This window comes from Macrobrachium nipponense, chromosome 28 (assembly GCF_015104395.2).
Source record: "Macrobrachium nipponense isolate FS-2020 chromosome 28, ASM1510439v2, whole genome shotgun sequence".
NCBI classification, from domain to species: domain Eukaryota; kingdom Metazoa; phylum Arthropoda; class Malacostraca; order Decapoda; family Palaemonidae; genus Macrobrachium; species Macrobrachium nipponense.
In genome coordinates this window covers 63551786-63570878 of record NC_087217.1, presented here as the reverse complement: position 1 = coordinate 63570878, position 19093 = coordinate 63551786, and the positions used below count along the sequence as shown (strand labels likewise).

General features: G+C 37.7%; 1 protein-coding gene across 1 annotated transcript; it reads left to right on the top strand.

Annotated features, from left to right (window-relative positions):
• Positions 1-5355: 5355 nt before the first annotated feature.
• Positions 5356-18798, top strand: LOC135201359 (apolipoprotein D-like). The gene is made up of 5 exons (XM_064230203.1): positions 5356-5397; positions 8616-8733; positions 9200-9425; positions 17313-17464; positions 17960-18798. The coding sequence occupies exons 2-5, from the start codon at positions 8617-8619 to the stop codon at positions 18095-18097; spliced, it is 633 nt and encodes a 210-aa protein (XP_064086273.1). The 5' UTR covers positions 5356-5397; position 8616; the 3' UTR covers positions 18098-18798.
• The last annotated feature ends 295 nt before the right edge of the window (positions 18799-19093 follow it).

The following is a 19093-nucleotide window of genomic DNA, read 5'->3' as shown; positions in this document are numbered from 1 at the left end:
GGGAATTATACACTAAGGAATAATGCGGAGGCAACTGCAAAAATGTGAAAACCAAGTACCAGTAAGAAATAAAGGTAAAAGTTTACGAATAGCCAGGTAAGAGGAAGGGCCACGGACTATATAGGTAGGCCCTTTCACACGAATGGGGTACATCTCATCACCGCCAACTCATCGCCGCCTACTCATCCCCGGCCCAACTCATCCCTTTTTAATTTGGCGGGTGGTGAACTGCCTGCTATAAGTGATTCCAAATAAAAATCTCTACCTTTCTGAACTTTTTTAAGTGCATTTATGAATTTCCAGAGTGTAGGATGTTCCATTCCTAATTCCATTTGTAATCTTCTGTTCGCTCCTTCTGCATGGTTGTTTGTTTTATCTTCATGATTCAAAGTTCGAAAATACAAATTCCACATTTCCAATGGAAAGAGTGGTGCACGTCTGCTATTTCCACGTCTGTTTAACCGACCTATATAATTGTCTTCAAGCCAGTTCAAGATTGGCACATGCTCTGGGGATAATTCATCAGCTAAGACATCAATATATGAATCAATATGATTGACAGGTACAAATGCAAGCGCCAGTATCATCTTTACTTGTAAAGAAAACTGGCTATCGTTATTATAGCGAGAACTTAGACCCAAAGCCGCAATGTGTTTTTGCATGTTTTGGCTAAGGTGAAAGAAGGAAGCACCCTTTTAGTTCGACTTGTGGAAAATTTTCCTTGATTGCCAAAAATGCTGCAATTTCAAAATCACATACAACCGATTTCGGGTTTATTGTTGGTTGACATTCTTTTATCATTTTAAATAGCCTTGAATATGTAACTTACCGTTTGTTAGGTAATAGAGCATAAAGCACTGGAATGACACCTCTGATTTTTTGAGCCATTACAATATACACCTGAGAAAATAGCGTGGGAGCAATCTCAAACGTTCCGTCTACATACCAAACTTCTGCTGATACCAAATGTTGCAACCAACTTCTCCTTCCAAATAGCAAAATTCTATCTTCACCGGGACCACTGTCTTTTAATAAAAAATCCTCCTTCTGGTTTGGCTCTGTTTCGTAGGTCGAATATTCATCAGGGATTGCTAAATGATTTAGGTCAACTGGATTTGGCGGAGAGGCACTAATCTGATTCCGTTTCCGACGAATAGTTTTCTTTAGAGCCGACGAATTCGGGAGTGATCCTTGCACCGCTTGGGCAACATTACATCAAACTTCATTAATCACTACACTTGGGTTTTCCATCGTCTCTTCAGCTCTGGTTTTAAGTTTTGTAGTTGTCCTTTCTACTTCTACTTTTATCGGTGAAGAGTCATGGGTGTGAGTATTCAAGACTTTAACTACGTTTCCAAATCTTGTGTGTATTCTCGCTTTACACCTGCCAAGCTGATGAGTTGGACCGGTGATGAGTTGGGCCGGGTATAAGTTGGGCTGGAGATGAGCTGGGCCGGAGATAAGTTGGGCCGGGGATAAGTTGGGCCGGAGATGAGTTGGCAGTGATGAGTTGGCTGGCGATGAGATGGCGGCGATGAGTTGTCCCATTTCGCTTTCACACTATGCGATTCTTGTCGCACCAAGATACGATTGCAGTGCCGGATCTAAATGCGACACAAAATTGCGCAAATCGTACATTAGTCCGACTGCCGCACAAAGTGACCCAATTTTTGACAAGCGCTTTCAGTCTGCTCTCAGCCTGTAGTGGCGACTAGATGGACAGGAAGAGAAAATTGTCTTTATTTATTACATTTGAGAAAAAAGAATAGAAAACCTAGAATTCACTGTGTACACCCTTTGAATACACAAAGGCACTTGTACGGTGCATTTGCCACAATTTTCGAGGAGCTGAAGAGAGATAATGATAAATTTTTCAATTACTTCAGAATGTCTAAAACAACTTTTGAGGAACTCTTGTCACGTCTACATGACCAGTTGCTAAAAGAAATACGACATTCACGAGACGATATTTCGCCAGCACAACAACTGGCAGTTACCATCAAGTAAGAGGAAATAATATGGACCTTTCCTTGTAAATTTGCTTTTCCATATAGAAATTAAAAAGGAGAAATGAAAACAACTAGTGTTAGCTGAAACATCTCTGTTTATCACAAGTATAAACTGATATATCTATCAAAAACTAAAATCTTTTACTTTGATATAAAAAATCCATATCTCTCTGTTTCATTAATTAATGTAAATAAAACGTAAGTTTTAACAATAAAAATTTCTCAGAAAATCATATATATCGAAATCAAAAGCTTTTAGTCCTCTTTTATATGTCCTCTTTTATATCAATAATCTGCAGGTAGCCTTCTAATAATTTCAGTATCAAAACGTACATTTAACCTTAATGAAAAAAACTGCAAATCATTTAGTAAATCATTTCTCAGTAGTTTATACTTATGTTATCCATACCTGTAGTTCTTTCTTATTTACGAATAACATTATTTATATCCCTCAAATGTTTTCAATACCCAATGCACCCGATCACCAGAAGCAGTGAAAGTCTACTGCTGTCGCACGTATATGCATGAAAAAATCGCAGTGTGAAGACACGTATTGAAGGCAATGGCCAACTGCAATCGCGTCTGGGTGCAGCACCGGACATGGCCAGTGGGGCCTGTCGGCTGTAATGCGATGCCGGACCGACATAGTGTGAAAAGGTACATTAGAGATAATAGTCGACTGCTAGTCGCATGTAGGTGACATCGTGTCGCATTTACGTACTTAGTAGTAAGCTACACGTTCGGATTAAGAGCTCTAACTGAAACTGAACCGCTGTTGCGTTTATTCTTTCCAGTTCTACTCTGTTCAACACTTAACATTATCTTTGCCCTACTAATCTCACTAATGACTTTCCTTACATTGGTTATTTTCTGAAAGTAAGTAGATATCCCGTCATAAGAATTGTGTTAAGCCTATGCTACACTGGGCTGGGAAGGTAAAGCGAGAGTGACCCACACTTTAAGAACAATGGAAAAGTCGTTGAACACCCTGGCCATATTTATGGGAACCTTGTGTATATCAATTGGTAAAATGGCGCCAAAAGATTTTATTGAAAATAAAAATAGTATCGGTGTACCATTCCTATATGAAGCGCCTCAGCGGCGCGGTTGGTATGGTATTAGCGTCCCACCTCGGTGGTCGCGGGTTCGATTCTCGGCCATTCCATTGAGGAGTGAGAGATGTGTATTTCTGGTGATAGGAGTTCAATCTCGACGTGGTTCGGAAGTCACGTAAAGCCGTTGATCCCGTTGCTGAATAACCATACTGGTTCCATGCAAGGTAAAAACACCATACAAACAAAAATCCTAAATGAAAAAGGAAAAGCTACGGCAGATTAACTAAATAAGTTAAGCTGTCAAAAGGCATTATAAATGAGTTTAGTTTTCCTAGTGAGGGTGAAATGAGCACCTCATTTCTTTGAAATAGGTTTTTGCCTTTAATAAAATTCACAAATTTGAGTGCGGGTCTGGTTTTATTCACATTGGTATTATTGGCAAGGCTGAAGTGAGGTAAAATCAGCATAGGCCTACTTGCAATAATTGATCCCTTTCCCTTTCACTAATTACAGGAAAAGCTTAGCATCATTGAGATTGTATTTGTTAATTCAAATGAATAAAAAATTTTAATTTCTTTTCAAAGGCGTCTATAGATATTTTTTTTTAACGGTGAGTGATTTCACCTCTAACCGGGGATTATTAATGAAGGCTTTTTAAAATAAGTGATAAGGAAAAGCTAAGAAGCCTAACTGAAAATCTTGCGCTCTCTTCGATGAGCACTAACTTATAAAGAAGGGTAGGATGAGTTATTTAGTATCAGTTTTTATACGAAAAATGCCAAAGTACCGTAATTAATGAATGTTAGACGAGTCAAAACCCATAATAATAATAGACCAATTATCAAGACAATGAAATCACGGTCATCTCTCAATCTCTCTATCTCTTTGCCTTCGTTTATTATTCTCTTTCGTCTCGCTCTCTAACCCTTTGTTTCTTCCCTAGGCATTTATTTTTTTTCGGTTAGCGGCCTAGTGCATCCCTGGACAGTGTTGCCATGACCACTTCGACCATGTCCATAACTGCTTACTAGCAGCGCCTCAGTGGCGTGGTTGGTATGGTGTTTGCGTCCCACCTCGGTGGTCGCGGGTTCGATTCTCGGCCATTCCATTGAGGAGTGAGAGATGTGTATTTCTGGTGATAGAAGTTCACTCTCGACGTGGTTCGTCAGTCACGTAAACCATTGGTCCCGTTGCTGAATAACCACTGGTTCCTTGCAACGTAAAAACACCTTACAAAAAAAAAAAAAAAAAAAAAAAAAAAAAAAAAATTACTGCTTACCAATTATTAATATTTTTCGGTTCCAGTTGACTTGAAACCAAGTATAGTTACGGAATATACTTCTTCCACAAGGCATCGGACTTGCTTTGGATTTCCGTATACACACACACACACACACACACACACACACACACACACACACACACACACACACACATATATATATATATATATATATATATATATATATATATGATATATATATATATATATATATATATGTGTGTGTGTGGGGGGGGGGGGGGGGGCAATGGATGAAGGGAACACGAAACAGACGAGAATGAAGATGAACAGAACAGCAATCCGTGCCTCATTAATAACGTTTGGGTATACAGGTGCAAACGGCTTTATACACCATTCGGTTAGTTTTAAAACATTTCTGAACGATTCAGTTAATCCGAGGAATTCCTCTGAACGATTAATGCCACCCAAAGCAAGGAGAACTACACCCCGAAGTTAATCATTGCACATAAAAAAAAAATCCTAATTGCCACAGGAATCATGCGTCTAGACGAGAAGAAAAGAAAGTTATGCAACTCTTCACGGCTTTCGCCCTCGGTATCTGCGTCACAGGTCGATGAGAGGGAATCAAAGAGGGTTCATGCAGTCCCCTGATCCTCATATTAACGAACTTTTCCCTCCCTGCCCTCCAACTTATAAAATTTAATCCCATAAGAAGTTAGGGATGGTATGTTTGCAAATGCAAGCTTCGCCATTTCAGCATTAAGGTGAATAAACTAACAGGTCAAAAAGTGTTGGATTAGCTCAGCTCAAAGCTTTATTACATATGTAATATACAATATACATATATACATATAATCGTTCAGACAAACCAGAACGGAATTAACTTCCAACCACAGTCGATTTTCTGCCCTACATCATGATATGAAAGGGATACGCGAGGCAGCGAAAATAATTGAAGTGTGATTGTTCTTCCGCATGGCGCTATGCATTAATTAGGAACTGCAAGAATGTGGTGTATAAATGAATCTTATCCGGAGGGTTCCTTGCAGTCGGGATTGTTCAGACTGAAGCAGAAGACGACAAGATACAGGTCTGTGTTCTCTTAGCTGCATGCGGTATGTTTTACTGTTTTATATTCAGTGGATGTTACTGAGTATTTTAAAAGCTGCGACATATTCAACATCCTTTCAGAATTGAGTAGTACCCCCTAACTAGGGATAACGTCAAAGAAACGTGAACTGTGGCTATACTGCCCCACTCGAAAGGAGTTCTTAATGATAGATAAGTTCCCTGTGATGGAAACCTCCACAAGATGAACACTTCATATGCTTTAAAAAAAAGTTCATCACCAGCTTATTGAGGCCCCTTGTACATATGTGGTCTTTACTTCTGTCTTGCATGAATTTCCTAGGTATTGGTCTCCTTCCATTCCAATGAAGGGGTGAATGAGACAGTAACTGTTTTGTTTTCCTCTAGAGGCACTCACACTGTAAGGGGAAACTTAACTAGCACATACATATGATGTATATCATGTCTGTATATTTTTGTGTTTGTGGAATGTTTAAAGGTAATTGTCTTCAGATGCAGCGTTCGTATAAGATTTACTGTTCCACAGCTGACAAGTTTAAGAAAGCTGTGAATTTTATCATGTTTCATAAATGTTTCCCTTGGAAATCACCTTGTTCAAGAAAGTTGAGGGAATACCTGTGGTGGACAAGTGCTGTCCTATTTCTGAGGGCTTGTGTCTCCTCTGGTAAATATTCGTGAAAAAATTCATAAAAGAAATATACTTATGCTCCTAATATATTTGCCATATCGAAAATGGTAAAAGCACAGACCTTGTCAAAAACTTGAATGACGTCATGTGCGGCCTGCTTTTACCATGGTGTCGTCTGCTGTTTATTTTTATTATATTTTTTTTCTTTATATGAACTAAGTATAGTATATAAAGATATCTTGGTGGTACTTTACATAAGTATATCATTGTGTACGTAGATCGTTTCATTTCTTGGAAAAACGTGAAACTGTTGTTGCAGGTATTGAGATCTGCATAAATCAAGTCTGCGTTGCAGGTTTGTCCATAGTGTCAATTCGCGTCCCTGTAGTGAGGACAGTGCCGTCAGAGCACCACTGAGAGTACCTAGTACATCTCACGCGGTGCGCCGACGGAATTCCTAAAGGGGTTTTGCTGCTTCTCTTGGGCCCAGATTGTACCCGCACTTGAGCCTTTGACTTTATCTCCATTTCCGGTTACTCTCTCTTCCGTCTTGCTGTTGATCTTCTCTGTCTCTCACTTATTATACTCGGTTTTTTTCCATCTGTCCATCCGCCTGTGGTGTTTGCATATGGTAACACTGCGTCCCGGGCTTTAGATAGTTACATTCAGCTTATATCCAACAATAATAACAATATCCTATTTCGAATATTAACGGTGTAATTCCCATACAGTAAATTATTAAAACACTTTTCAGTTGCAAATGTACACCCAGATATTCTTTTATTTACCTAAAACTTACACATAGCGTGACTATTTAAAGCCCGGGACGCAGTGTTACCATACAAAAACACCTCAGGCGGATGGACAGATGGAAAAAAACAGAGTATAGTTAACCTGTGTCTGTTTAAATTTCATCCAGAGATCCTTTTTTTTTTACCTGATGTTTTCTGGAATCTCTTGATCCTGCCGTGAAACCACTAATTCCCTCTTTTCAGTCTTAATTGCTGAACGGCTGAGAGTGCCGTAGTGCTTAGCTGTATAGCCTGACTTTCATATCATTTGCATCTTTTTGATTTGATTTAAAACAGTTTGCAAGGATTGGACGGTCAAACGAGAGTCTGCTTCTTTATTTTGTTTGAATATTAACTACTGTAAATTTCGTATACCGACATTATTTATTGAAAATTTCTTCGAATACTCCAGTGGTCTCAAATTTAGTACGAAATTTGTATTTTAGCCACCATGTACTATACCTTAACAGTGCTTATAGAAAGAGATATACCTAAGATAAGTTTTGAAAAGGGTATGAAAGCGCAGTTGTTGAAAACGGTTTTAGTGTAGTAGACTCAAGTAGTGCACCGTAGGCATTACTAAAGATTGTTTGCAGCAGTCCCTTCGGCCCCTATAGCTGCAACCCCTTTTGTTCCTTTTACTGTACACACTTTCATATTGTCTTTCTTCCATCTTAGTTTCCACCGTCTTAGCAATTGATTCATAGTACACCTGCTTTGAGGTTTTCCCGGTTTACCTCCTAATAAACCTTTTACTGTCATTTTCCGTTTCAGCGCTGAATGACCTCATAGGTCCCAGTGATTGGACTTTGACCTAAAATCTGTATTCAATTCAGTTCAACTTCCCCCATCTTTTCTTCCATCTTGCTGTCCAACCACTCCATCTCCCTCTCTTTCTTTGATTCAAGCAATGAATGGCTGAAGTGCCCCAGTGCTTGACTTTATAGCCTCATTTTAACAAATCAGATCATAGCAAATAAGTGCGTTCTAACTTTTCCTTATCACCAGTGGGAAATTAAATTGCTTCTATCCCTAACTTTGATCTGGAGCGGATCGTTGAGTGTCGTAATCATTTTGGTAAGATCCACCGGTAGAGGCTGAACTCTAGATTTACTGACAGGTCTTATTGGCAAAGCCTTAGCAATGAGATTCTGTTGTGGTGTTACAGTGTATTTCATTTCCTTGTGAGAATGTGGAAGTCTCCCGAATGTTGATACTCGTAAGCCCAAGGCAGGTTGTTTTACAACTTTAAAGAATGTATTGCTATAATTAGAAACATCGTGTTTCTGAACCTCGATTTTTCTGGTTTATTTCTATATCTAACTGATTATTTTATCAATGTATATGAATAATTTTCCATTTATTCATTATTTATTTTTCCCCTCAGTCTGTCACTACTTGCTTCGGGAACTATACTCTGTTTTTTTCCATCTGTCCACCAGTGTGAGGTGTTTGCGTATGGTAACACTGCGTCCCGGGCTTTAGATAGTTACATTCAGCTTACATTCAACAATAATAATAACCTTATTTCGAATATTAACGGTGTAATTCGCATACTGTAAATTATTAAAACACTTTTCAGTTGCAAATGTACACCCAGATATCCTTTTATTTACCTAAAACTTACACATAGCGTAACTATTTAAAGCCCGGGACGCATTGTTACCATGCGAGAACACCCACAGGCGGATGGACAGATGGAAAAAAAACAGAGTATAGTAACCCATTTTTCTTGTCCATAATGGATGTGTGCTAACAGTGATAATAATGTAATCCTGTTTATTCCTATTACGCGACCAGGATGCTGACGTATCCAGTTGTATTGCTCTCTCTGCTGGTCAGGACGGCGCTGACAGCAGAGTACGTTTGGGGAAGATGCCCTACGCCGCCAGCTATGGAAAATTTCAACATGGCAAAGGTAAGTTACTTGAAATATCTTGGTAAATTGACATGATGAAGACAACACTTAGTACAGCAAGATAGTGGGGTCAAAATAAAGTATTATGCATTTTACTTTCTGCCCTTCTATAGAATTAACTTTCCCCTTAGGGGGTAGCGCCCCTTCACTGCACCTCACGCTGTGCACTGTAGGCATTACTCTAAGGTTCATTGCAGTGATCCTTCAGTCCCTAGCTGCAACCCCTTTCACTCCTTTTACTGTACCTCCATTCATATTCTCTTTCCTCCATCTTGCCATCAAACTTCTCTTAACAGTTGATTCATAACGCTACTGCTATGTTTTCCGTCTGTTACACCTTTCAAACCTTTCAGCTCCCAATTTCCGTTCAGCGCTGAATCACCTCATAGGTCCTAGTGCTTGGCCATTGGCCTAAATTCTATACTCGATTCCATTCCATTCTATAGAATTAATTTGGTTTTGACAGTTCATAGGGAGATGGTACGTCATTGAAGCCTTTGACAAGGGTGAAAAATGCATGACATGGACCGTCTCTGAGAAGGACTCTCCCAGTTCTTGGCAAATTGTCGAGGAAAAAGAAAACGGGATTTTCAGCGCGGTGGGCCTCTCGCACGCTTCCTTCAACACTGGGACTCTCACACAATCAGATAAGAGGAATCCTGGCAGCCTCAGGAGTTACTGGCCAATGTCCGGTAAGTGAGAAATTTCCGGTACCGTTTTCATCTTTTATTCTAAGTAACATTTGTTCATTACCATTCTCTGTATTTACTTCCCTTAAGGCAAACTTTTTCTCCCAAAAGTGTTTCCTTATAATTATTCATAATTTGTCTGCATACTTCATAATATATCCGTCTTTCTTCCTTGGCTTATATATTGATTCTTTCTTAATACCACTGCATTATCAAATTTTCCGTGCAGAAGCTCCTGTTCTGAATCTCTTATTATTTATTTCAGTAATCTTATTCCTTGCACCTATTTCCTTCTACCTTTTGTACTTCCATAAACATTCATATCCTGAGAGAGAGAGAGAGAGAGAGAGAGAGAGAGAGAGAGAGAGAGAGAGAGAGAGAGAGAGAGAGAGAGAGAGAGAGAGAGTGTGTGTAACATCCCCAAATCATGAACTTGAAACAACAATCAAATCATCATTTATTTAGAATTTAAATGTTAAGTATTCAAGGCTACAGATGGCTACTGGCTTATATTTATTGTTTTTATGAGAACAACTGATATTTATTGTTTTTATGCGAACAACTGACTCAAAAATCAGGCGTATTGAATATTAAATTAATGCATTCATTAGGCATACACCATTTGTAATCATTATTTAGGATCCAGCTTTATGCTCCTTTCGAACAGAGAGATTAAAAATCTTCATAGTCTCCGCTGGATATTTGCCGTTTTCTTCAATGTATATGGCGTTTAGAAAATGATAGTAAGGCTAACTATATAAGTTAAATGGAATAGACCACTCAAACAGATGCATGTCTTTTTGACTATACTCTTTTTTTTTTTTCATCTGTCCATCCGCCTGAGGTGTTTTTGTATGGTAACACTGCGTCCCGGGCTTTCGATTGTTACGCTATGTGTAAGTTTTAGGTAAATAAAAGGATAGCTGGGTGTACATTTGCAACTTAAAAGTGTTTTAATAATTTACTGTATGCGAATTACACCGTTAATATTCGAAATAGGATATTATTATAATCGTTGAATGTAAGCTGAATGTAACTATCTAAAGCCCGGGACGCAGTGTTACCATACAAAAACACCACAGGCGGATGGACAGATGGAAAAAACAGAGTATAGTCAGTAATCTAACCAATAAATAAAAGGAGTCACTTGTAATTTCACAATATCATTAGTTGTTGCACATCTTGATAAAAAACGAATGGCCATACTGATCAAAGAGTTTCCAGTGGTTTTTATTCTGTATTATGCTTATTGCGTAATAAAGAATAAAAAAATACCGATAATCTTTTGGATAAGAACTAATTTTATTTTACACGGCATGTGTTTGTTACGTATGTCTACTACTGATAATGTCCAACCATACATTGTAGCTCATTGGCTCTCTCCACGTCTCATGAGACGTAACCAACTTGACGGTAATTGGGCAGTTAAATCCCCGTACCGCCGTGCCCCCTTCCCACCAGGGTAAATGTGTAGATCAAATGAAGATGGTCGCGTGCATCAATATAAAACATAGATGAATTTTAGAACTTTTTACATAAGTGACAAATGGCACTATGTCTCACACACAGAAATGGTATAAAACATAGGAAACGTTGGAGAAAAGTGTGAGAGGTGGACAAAGAGGCAGGTAGAAGTGTACTGATTTTTATTATGTTGTTTAAGATTAAGCTGGCTTTATGCCAGCACGGGCTCTTGCTCACAGAGCAGCCCGTAGTGATTTTTATTACAGTCCAGGGAAATATAAATATACAGCATGCGGACGGAAATGTGGTTACCGACCCGCGAGAGAGTAAAAGTGGGTCGGCGAGACCCGATTTGTGTTTCTTGAGAGACATAAAATACAAAATATAAAAGTACACAAAATATGGTTATACAAGCTTTATACACTGGCGGAAAGCCCGCTGAACGCTCTCTCGGAGGGAAGTAAGAACAACGCGAATGATGAATTATATACAGAGAAAATTATGGATAAGCGTTGTCCTTACAAAAGAAAAAATAAGCTTATTTCATGTCAAAAGTGTAGTGCAGTATATCTGAGCCAGGAATAGGTTTAGGCAGAACACAACCTTTAAGAGTTATCCCTAGTAATTTTGTAACTTGGAAAGTTTTCGATGTCTTTGGCTCATATCGGGGAACTTTTTTATTTATTTATTTATTTTTAGCAAATTTCCCGCAGGAACTGGTTTGAATAATCTTATCCTTACAATCTGTATAGGTGCAGTATAAGAAGAGAGTTACCTCTCATAGTTAGCAAGGGTTTGTTTAATGCTAACTGCAGTTCCCAGGAACCATTAAAATTACTTGTTTCAACAATAGCATATTGTTCTTATCATAGGTTATAGGCAAATTAATCTTATGGAACCAGCTCAGATCAATGCTTAATCCTTTATGAGTGTGTTATCGATGTAAGAAAAATCTGCGTCAGCTAGATCTAATTATTTGCAGATATTCTTCGACATGAATAAGCTATAGGTAATTTATCTTTGTAAATTGGAGTCTGAACACGTGACTGCTTAGCAGCTACGCCTTATTACCTATGCATGTTTTAAATCATCCCTGGAAGCACATGTGTTACAACCAACTTTGCTTTCGAATCAGCAATGTAGCTTTGTTGCCTGGATGTATTTTGTCCACTTTTGGTATTGGTTTGGGCCTAAACATGGCCCCACTTGGCTTTCTTGTACACCTGACCTACAGTCTGCTGGCCTCTTTGATAGGTACTAAGGTGGTATTGCCAGGCTTAGGTTATGTTCTTGCTTGCTTTCAGAGTGACAAGAATAGTTACCTTCTTTACCATGTGCTATACATTTGGTAAATGCTGGGCAATAAATGAGCGTAGTTCATGTTTCACCGCACTCAATACATGGAAGCGGCTCAGTGGCGTGACCGGTATGGTCCTGGCCTGCCACCTCGGTGGCCGCGAGTTCGATTCTAGGGCATTCCATTGACGTGTGAGAGATGTGTATTTCTGGTGATAGAAGTTCACTCTCGACGTGATTCGGAAGTCACGTAAAGCCGTTGGTCCCGTTGCTAAATAAACAATGGTTCCATGTAACGTATAAACACCACAAAAAAAGAGAAAATCAATACATGGACTGTTGTTCTCATCTTAACGTTTTGCGCAGTAAGTTTTTGCAGCTGCCATTGTTTCTGATGTGTGGGTTACCAGGCAAGTCTACTGTGTTGCAGTGTACAGTATTACCAAATTCCTGCTCGTCCTTTCTATAATGCACACTTACCGATTTTTGCTTCAAGCCACTTGTAATAAAATAGTGGCATTGGAGAAATAGACACTGAAAAGCACAGTCAATTGTCTGCTTCTGGCAACAATGAATATAGGCCCTGGCACCCTTGTTGAATCTGTGTATAGTGCTAAAGAATTTATCCCACAACCGTGTGTCATTTTTAGACTGTGTACTTTTTTGCATTGCAACATACGTCATTAACATTAACGCATCCCACCGGCTAGATAAGAACTGGATACCAAAAGACCTCATCAGGGTATCACAGTTTAGACAGATAATCAACAGTGCATGTGTTTGTTCAGTACAGTAACGTTTCAACCTGACATTCCTGGAATTCGAACATTTTAAGTCATCTGTGGATATTTAGTGCAGTCGCGTATGTTACCTTCCTAGGGTGCATTATTCTATGGCATAATCAGTGTAAGACAGCCCATGGCATTTATAACTTAGTTGAAACAGAGTCTTCTGCCGTTGGTTTGGGGCTGGTCATAAAATACTTTCAAATGTAGGTCATGTGTAATGACTCATCCTTTGGACGTCTTGAGAAATGAATAGGATGCATGAAGGTATATTTGTTACGTACTTTTGACTAATGACAGTAGCCACCCATACGCTGATTTTCTCCACTTGTCCACGAAGACAAAGACCAATTTCTGTGTTGGCAGTGACAATTGGGCACTAACTGTATGAGTTTGTGCTTATGTGTGTTTGTGTGTATGTGTGTGTGATTCTCTGGGTATAACCTTATCTTACCTTACAGACCTTACATCTTGTTCGGGTTGCCCCAGGTCCCTCAGTGTGAGGCACCTCTAATGTCTACCAGAGAGTTGCTAGTACATCTTCCGGTATATTTTGCATCTTCTAATCTTGGATATTTGTCGAGCTTATTCTTAAACACAACTACGCTCACTTCTGATATATTCCTCAGATGAGCTGGCAACGCATTGAATAAACGCTGCATTATCGATGCTGGTGCGTAGTGGATTAATGTCCTGTGTGCTTTCCATATTTTTCCTGGTATAGTTTTGGGCACTATTAATCTACCTCTGCTTGCTCTTTCTGATATTTTTTAGCTCCATGATGTTTTCGGCTATTCCTTCTATCTGTTTCCATGCCTGAATTATCATGTAGCGTTCTCTTCTCCTTTCTTGACTATATAATTTTAAGGATTGTAGTCTTTACCAGTAGTCAAGGTCCTTAACTTCTTCTATTCTAGCGGTAAAGGACCTTTGTACACTCTCTATTTGTGCAATATCCTTTTGATGGTGTGGGTACCATAGCATATTGCAATATTCAAGTGGACTACGAACATATGTTTTATAAAGCATAATCATGTGTTCAGCTTTTCTTGTTTTGAAGTGCCGCAACAACATTCCCATTTTTGCTTTACATTTTGCCAATAGAATTGTTCCTATTCATCATCACACCAAGGTCTTTAACTGCTTCCTTATTTGTGATTGTCTCATCATTAGGTCCCCTATATGCATATAGCTTTCCTTCTCTGTCTCCATAATTTATTGATTCAAATTTATCAGAGTTAAATACCATCCTATTTACCTCTGCCCAATCATATACTTTGTTAAGGTCTCTTTGTAGCGCGTTCCTATCTTCATCACAAGTAATTTCTCTACTTATTCTTGTGTCATCAGCGAAACTATTCACTACCTAGTCCTTAACATTACTGTCTATGTCTGGAATCATAATAACAAACAGTAATGCAGCTAACACCGTACCTTGTGGCACACCGGATATTACCTTAGCTTCATCCGATTTCTCATCGTTTGCAATAAATATCTGTTTTCTGTTGTGTAAAAATTCTTTTAACCATCTTCCTACTTTATCCACTATATTATGTTTTCTAATTTTCTTCGCTAATATATTATGGTCTACCTTGTCAAAAGCTTTTGCAAAGTCTTGATAAACCACATCTGTTTCATTTCCGCTTTTCATATTTTTGTATATGTTCTCACGGTGGACTAACAGTTGGGTTTGTGTACTTTTTCCGGGTACGAAACCATGTTGTCCTATATTAAACAAATTATTTTTTATTAAATGTTTCGTAATATTTTTCTTCATTACCCTTTCATACACTTTCATAATATGTGATGTTAGATTCACAGGCCTATAATTACTTGCCTCTAGTCTTGATCCACTTTTGAAAGTAGGGGTAATATATGCTAATTTGTGCTCATCATAAATCTTGCCTGTATCTTCACTTTGTCTTAATAATATTGCAAGTGTCTTTGCGATAGAATGAACTACTTTCTTTAACAAAATAGCAGGGACACCATCAGGCCCTGCAGCAGCTCCATTTTTAATTTCATTAATAGCCTGCACAATATCAGCTTCATTAATATCTATGTCTGCTAAATATTCACTATTTTCGTCCCTTACTTCTATATCATTATCTTCATTATCAATTCTAGGGGTGAATTCTTTCTTATATCGTTCTGCCAATATGTTGCATATTTCCTTTTTTTCATTCGTTAATCTCCCTTCAATTCTTAGAGGGCCTATTTCTATTCTTCTTTTATTCATCTTTTTTGCATACGAGTATAATAGTTTGGGGTTTTGCTTAATATTTGCTAGAGTTTTTTCTTCCAAGGCCCATTTTTCATTTTCTTTTGATTGTATAATCTTTCGTTCTGCATTTTCTATCTTACTTTTTAGTTCGATCACTTTCCATGCATTTTTTTCTTTTGCAAGACCTTTTTTCCCCTTTCTGATTTTCTGGAACAAGACCTTTCTGTCTCTTGATATGCATGACTGATGTTTACTTTTCTTCTTTGGTATATATTTATCCAATATTTTCTCTAATATTTTATATAATATCTCCGTATTTACCCTTATATTATCACTTACGAAAATGTTATCCCAATCTTTTTTTAATTCTTCATTTATTTCTGAACATTTTATATTTTTGCTGTAGAAGTTGTATTTTCCATATCCTTCCCACTTTTTCATTTCTTGCTTATCTCTGTTTTCACTTGCTTTGGAATGGACTGTTAATTCTATGACATTATGGTCTGAAATACTCGCATTATAAAGTATTATTTCTTTAACATAATTCACCTCGTTCACAAATACTAGGTCTAAAGTATTTTCCTTTCTTGTTGGCAGGTGATTTATTTGTTGAATGTTGTATTCTAGTAGCATATCTAATAGCTTTTCGAATTGCCTCTTATCTTCTGCACTACTATTACTCTCTTTTTTATATGCATAAAATACACAATCTCCTATTCGTTCTTTCCAGTCTACAAAAGGAAAATTAAAGTCTCCGGATAGGAGAATAGTCCAGTCCTTGTGATTTCTACATATGTCATCCAATTTTTCTATTATTATGTCAAACTCTTTAGTATTAGGGGGTCTATATATTACTATGTTCATTAATTTTTCAGATTCAAATTCTACCGCTATTAGTTCACATTCTGAGTTACTCTATTTCTCATATATTTTTCCTTGCTTTTTGTCTTTCCCACATATCGCGGTTCCCCCTTGATTCCTATTTTTTCTATCTGATCTATAAGTTTGGAACCCTTTTATTTGATCGTCATTCCCAGTCTCTTGGGAATACCAGGTTTCACTTATATTCATTATATCTATTTTCTTTTCAATTTGGGTTAGTTCTTCTAAGTACTCTATTTTTCTTTTTGAATTACTCGTAACTAAACCCTGCGCATTCATCACTATGATGGTTTGCGTGTTTTCTCCTTCATTTAATATGGGTAATAATAAGGATTTCCCATGTCTCTTTCCTGTTCTGGTATGTTGTTCTTTTTCATTTCATTTCCAGAAATTCTGACATTAAAAAATCCAACTTTTCCATAATATTTGATCTTCCTTCATCATAATTAATTCATTTTGTTCTCTTTCCCGTTCTGGTATGTTGTTCTTTTCTTCATTTCCAGAAATTCTGTCATTAAAAAATCCAACTTTTCCATAATATTGCAATTTTCTCCGTATCTGCAATATCCTCTTGCATCATAAATACAGTTCTTATCTCTTGAGCTGTATCTTGGAGCTGATGCCTGGAAATTTTTTGCTGACACTCCATATCGCAGTGATGGCTTGCTTTTTTCCTTCACCTGATATTCTTTGTTCCTCTCTTTATTTGTTTCTTTGTTATTTTGGATTTTATTATTTGATTGATTATTTATTTGATTTTGATTCATGGCTACAGGGTGCATAAATTTACATTTTTTGTCGAACTTACATCCTTTTCCTTCTTTTAGGTTTTTGCATATTTTTGGATGTAGATCTCTGCAATCATCCTCATAGCCATCTAGGTATGCACATTTACCATAGATTTCATAGTTGTGACATACCTTGGGATGTTTGTAGTAACATCTTTCTCCGAATCTGCAATTCCTTCTTTTCAAAAGGTTGCAGACTTTGTCTTTCTTGTCTATTTATTCCTCTTTCCCACCAGTGTGCAGATCCGGGTAGAGCCTCTTCGGGATTTTCTTTTGTGTTGTCATGTCGTAATTTATTTCTTCGTATGTATGCAGAGAGAGAGAGAGAGAGAGAGAGAGAGAGAGAGAGAGAGAGCTAATGACGAGTAGTAACAGTTAAATATTAGATTAGTAGCGAAATCTAAGCACGTTGGGAAATCCAAACATGTAAGCATTCGATTTATATTAACAGGAATTGCAGGAGATGGATCATTCACGGTACACACAACAGACTACGATAATTATGCAGGTGTCTTTGAATGTCAGAATGTTGGGCTGTTCCGCAGACAGAACGGTTTGGTCCTCTCTAGAACGCCTGTGTTAAGGATCGACCTCAAGCAGATGGTAAGTGTGCTGTGCCAGTAATCTTTACGTTCATATTTAAAGAAGAAAATTAATTTTCTGTCTGAATAGTTTGGCGAAGGATATTTGCACTACCCATCTCTATCGAAGGTTGCCAAGCAAAAACTTTTATTTTGTTGTCTGGGACCAAAACGAAACTAGAGTTTGCAATCATGTTTTTATTGAGATGTCTATTAAAACTTTTGTTTTGTTATCTGGGACCAAAACTAAGTTGTTAAGTTTGCAACCATGTTTTTATTGAGATATCTGTTAAAACTTTTATTTTGTTGTCTGGGACCAAAACTAAGTTAAGTTTGCAACCATGTTTTTATTGAGATCTCTATTTAAACTTTTATTTTGTTGTCTGGTACCAAAACTAAGTTAAGTTTGAAACCATGTTTTTCATTGAGATAGATATCTGTTAAACAAGCACAGAATTGTAAGAACTCCTCATGTATAATGGTCTAACAGTACATTTCAAACTTACCCTCTCCTTAGGCTCGAATTCTGGCTCCTGGCATCGAAGTGACCTCTTACAGCAAAGTCCTGCAAGGAAATTGCAAGTACAGAAAATACTTGGAGAGAACTGACAACGTCATTGTCCTTAAAACGGGAGCTGCTGACCATGGCCACTAAATTTTATTCACGTAAGGATTTTAAGTACAGGCATATACTCTCACATGAAAAATCCTAGTATATTTAAGGCCCCGTCCAAACGGCCGAGCTTTGCTCGACGAACTTTGTTCGATGTGACGTCAGAAGCAAAGAAACTGCGGTAAAGTTCTGACTTTTCCCGCTGTTTCTCCGCTTCTGACGTCACATCGGACAAAGTTCATCGACCAAAGCTCGACCGTGTGGACGGGGCCTTAGAGAATGGAATCCATGCGTGATCGGACCCGTGTTTAGTCTTCCCCTCTAGTCTTCTGTAGTGACAGTATAGTAAGACTCAGTTTGGCGTAGTAGCAAAGAAGCAAGACTCAAGTTTTCTAAAGTATCAAAGTAGCAAAATTTATTCTTTAGAAGCAGCTAAATCACAAAATTCGTTCTTCAGTAGTGACTAAGTATAGTAAAGATAGTAGCAAGGCTCATTCTTATGAGGTTAAACTCATTATTGTCTAGTGACAAAGTAGCAAAAATCAGTCTTGTGTAATGACTCAATAACAAAGCTGTCTTGTGTAGTAACTCTGTAACAAAGCTCATTCTTGTACGGTGACTAACCACCAGTGCTCCGAAATCTTTCTGAGACTGAAATGTTTAGCACTTCTTGAATTATATTTAATATATTTAGATGTTTAGAACTTCTTGACTTGTATTTAACATATTTATAGAATGGTTAATTTTTGTTTTTTTTACCTACGAATTTGATATTCCGGAAGAGGTTAGTGACGATATGTTCACTATTGTAGTACGGAGTACTGCAGTTTAACCTGATGATCATACATCATTGATTTACCATTGAAGTGTGGGTTATTCAGGAAATCCCTATGGGTTAAGCAATTGTTATCAATTTAAGAAATAAATTTACTTCAATGTAGCCCTTGGGATATTAAGAATGTCTCAGTGCAACTGTGGTTTTATTCATCTTAATTTTACTCTTCATTTGCATTACTCTGTAAAACTTACTGTTTATTA